We start from the raw sequence: 2,578 nt of genomic DNA on the forward strand, positions 1-2,578 counted from the left end.
CCAGGCCCGCGGGCGTGGAGAAGCGCTTCTCGCACTCAGGGCAGCCATGGGGCTTCTCCCCCGAGTGCACACGGCGGTGGGCAGCCAGGTAGTACGGATGGGCGAAGCGCTTCTCGCACTCGGGGCAGCCATGAGGCTTCTCCCCTGCGTGCAGACGCTCGTGTGCGGCCAGGCGCGATGGGCAGCTGAAATGCTTCCCGCACTGAAGGCAGGGGTGAGCTCTCTCCCGGCATGCGGTACCAAGCTCTGGCTTCCCTCGGATGCCAGCCCCGCCAGCTTGGCTTGGATCCAGCCTCTCGCCTGGGTGAAGTTGCCACTGGTGGATCTTCAGGTCTCTCAGCTCCACAAGACTTTCCTGGCTCTTGGCCCTGGCTTCTCCATCGCACCCATCTCTGCTCCCGGCCACAATGTCCCTCTGCAGTTGGGGTTGGCCCTGCCTCTTGGGCTCAGGTTGGGAGCTTCTATCCAGCAGCCTCCATGAGAACGGCCGTGGCAGCTCCTGGGTTACAGGCCCTTCCTCAGCTCTGCTCAGGATCCCTGGGACAGAAAGAGCATCCACAGGTTAGCCCCAGCATTGTTAGCAATGGGAAAGCTCTGATCACTCCTCTCTGCATGCAGAGGAGAGAGAAAGCAGAAGGGAGACCTCATCTGGTCTCCCTCTGCGCAAAGCACCTCCTGCAGCCAGTCTTGCGTGGCTTCAACAGGGGCAAGCCCCTGGGCTTGGAGACCCTAGCTCTTCTCAGTGCCAGCCTCTGAGAGCTCCTCCTTTTCAGTCAACTCCTGGAAAAGATGGGGAGTGCCGACATCCCCTACAGTGTAGCAGACGTGGCTCCGAAACAACCGTCTTTCTCATGCCCCTCCAGTTCCCTCTACACTGGTCTGATCTGGGACTTCTCACCCAATAACACACATCAGAATTGCCACGGACTGGGTCAGAGTAGGTCCTAGGTTCATTGTGTCCAGTCTCCTGCATCCCACTGTGACAGAGCTCCTTTGCTAATCCCCCAGTAATCGACTTCTTTTCTTCAGCTAATTGTTTTGTCTGCTGCCCCTAGGAATTTCTCCTTTCTGACTGTTCCTTGCTTTTCTTTGCTATGTTGGCTTTTATTCTTCAGCCCTAAAGAAAAACATCTTGCATTCAAAAGCTTGTCTAATTATACAGGCGGGCCAATAAAAGAGTTGGTCCTTAAGAAATCTTGGCCTCTCGTGTAATTCCTGGACCCTCACAGCTATGACATCACTCTAATGCTACCAAATTCCACCTTTTAATCCTGCTTTCAGGTAGAACGAGATTTAATAAACTTCACCTTGTTTGGGCATCAGTGAAGTGTAAGCAGGAGTGTAAAGGGAGAGTTTTGAGCTGATAGGTATAGAGATATTATCATAAAGCTTGTTTATGTATTAGATTAAGTCATGCGAATGGACACTGATTGGAGCAGACCCCAGATCCTGTCTTGCCCGTCTCCTGTGTCACACACTGCAGAGAGCGGAGACTGGAAAGGAGAGTGAGCTGGGTTGGGGCTGAGATTTTCCCCCTGTTCCTCTCTCCCTTGAAGCCTCCAGCATTGAAGGTCCAAGAGATTCTGATTCAGAGGCTGAGCCCTTCATTCCCAGGCTCAATAGTGACCAATGCCCCTTTTCCTCCAAGAACGGGTCCAATCCTTTGGTGGATCCGGCTACACTCTCAGCTTCCACCACAGCTGGTGGCCACAAATCCGAGCCTTTCCTACCTCGCGGGTGACAAAGACATGCCTGGTGTTCGTTATCAACCAACGACCTCCTAGTTCCATGTCGTGACCCCTCATTCTTGTCTGGTGACTTTCTCAATAATAAATCCCCAGTGACTTTCTCTTCACCCTTCAGTATTTTGGAAACCCTTCTCCTGCCCCCCCTCCAGTGTCTGTCTTCTAACCTGACCAGGCCTGGCCTCATTAGTCTCTCCCACCAGGGAAGCCCCTCCATAGCTCTTATCATCCTTGCTTCCCTTCTCTGAACCTTCTCTAGCTCTTCTCTGTCCTGTTGGAGGTGCAGGGACCAGAGCTGGGTGTAGTCTTCAAAGTGTGGATGCACCGTGGATGTACAAAGGAGTATCATGAGACTTTCTGCTCAAGGGCCTAAGGAAAGTTTCCTTGGGGGGCACTGGGAGAAGAGAACGAGCTTATCAGTGGGAGCCTCAACCCTCAAGGAAACCTGGCAACAGAGAGTCTCCTGCTGATGGATAGCACCTCCTGGTACCAGAATGGGCACAGCCCCACAGCTCTTACCTGCTTCAAGGGAAGGACCTTGCATGGGGAACCAGCCTGAGGAGCTTTCATCTGCTGATGAGTCCCAGGTCTCACGTGCATCGGGGGAATCTGCAGTAGGACAAAGGCTGGGGTTTGCTGGGTTTTGCCGGTTGCCCCTGTCCCCCCTTTCTGCTACAAGCATCAGAGGCATTGGGTGTTGGCTGCAGCCCAGGCTGGGGATGGGGACTGGGCTGTGCCAATGCTCCTGCTAGGACCAAACTTGGAGGGTCATAACTATAGGGTCTGGCCCCTCTGCTCAGGGCCAGATCAATGCCAGGTTTTTGGGTCAGCAG

At 54.0% G+C, this 2,578-nt stretch overlaps 1 protein-coding gene across 4 annotated transcripts in view; it reads right to left on the bottom strand.

Annotated features, from left to right (window-relative positions):
* LOC102385392 (zinc finger and SCAN domain-containing protein 21-like) overlaps positions 1–2,578 on the bottom strand; it is a 13,116-nt gene that overhangs the window by 2,289 nt on the left and 8,249 nt on the right. For 3 of the 4 annotated variants that reach the window (XM_025192390.1, XM_014525968.2, XM_025192389.1), the window contains exons 5-6: positions 2,265–2,354; positions 15–537 (exon numbers count right to left, since the gene is read on the bottom strand). In XM_025192390.1, the coding sequence (XP_025048175.1) occupies positions 15–537; positions 2,265–2,354 (613 nt within the window). The remainder of the gene's footprint in view (positions 1–14; positions 538–2,264; positions 2,355–2,578) is intronic. The other variant, XM_025192388.1, reaches the window with a different exon arrangement.

The sequence above is a fragment of the Alligator sinensis genome, unplaced genomic scaffold (genome assembly GCF_000455745.1).
Source record: "Alligator sinensis unplaced genomic scaffold, ASM45574v1 scaffold113_1, whole genome shotgun sequence".
Lineage (NCBI taxonomy): Eukaryota > Metazoa > Chordata > Crocodylia > Alligatoridae > Alligator > Alligator sinensis.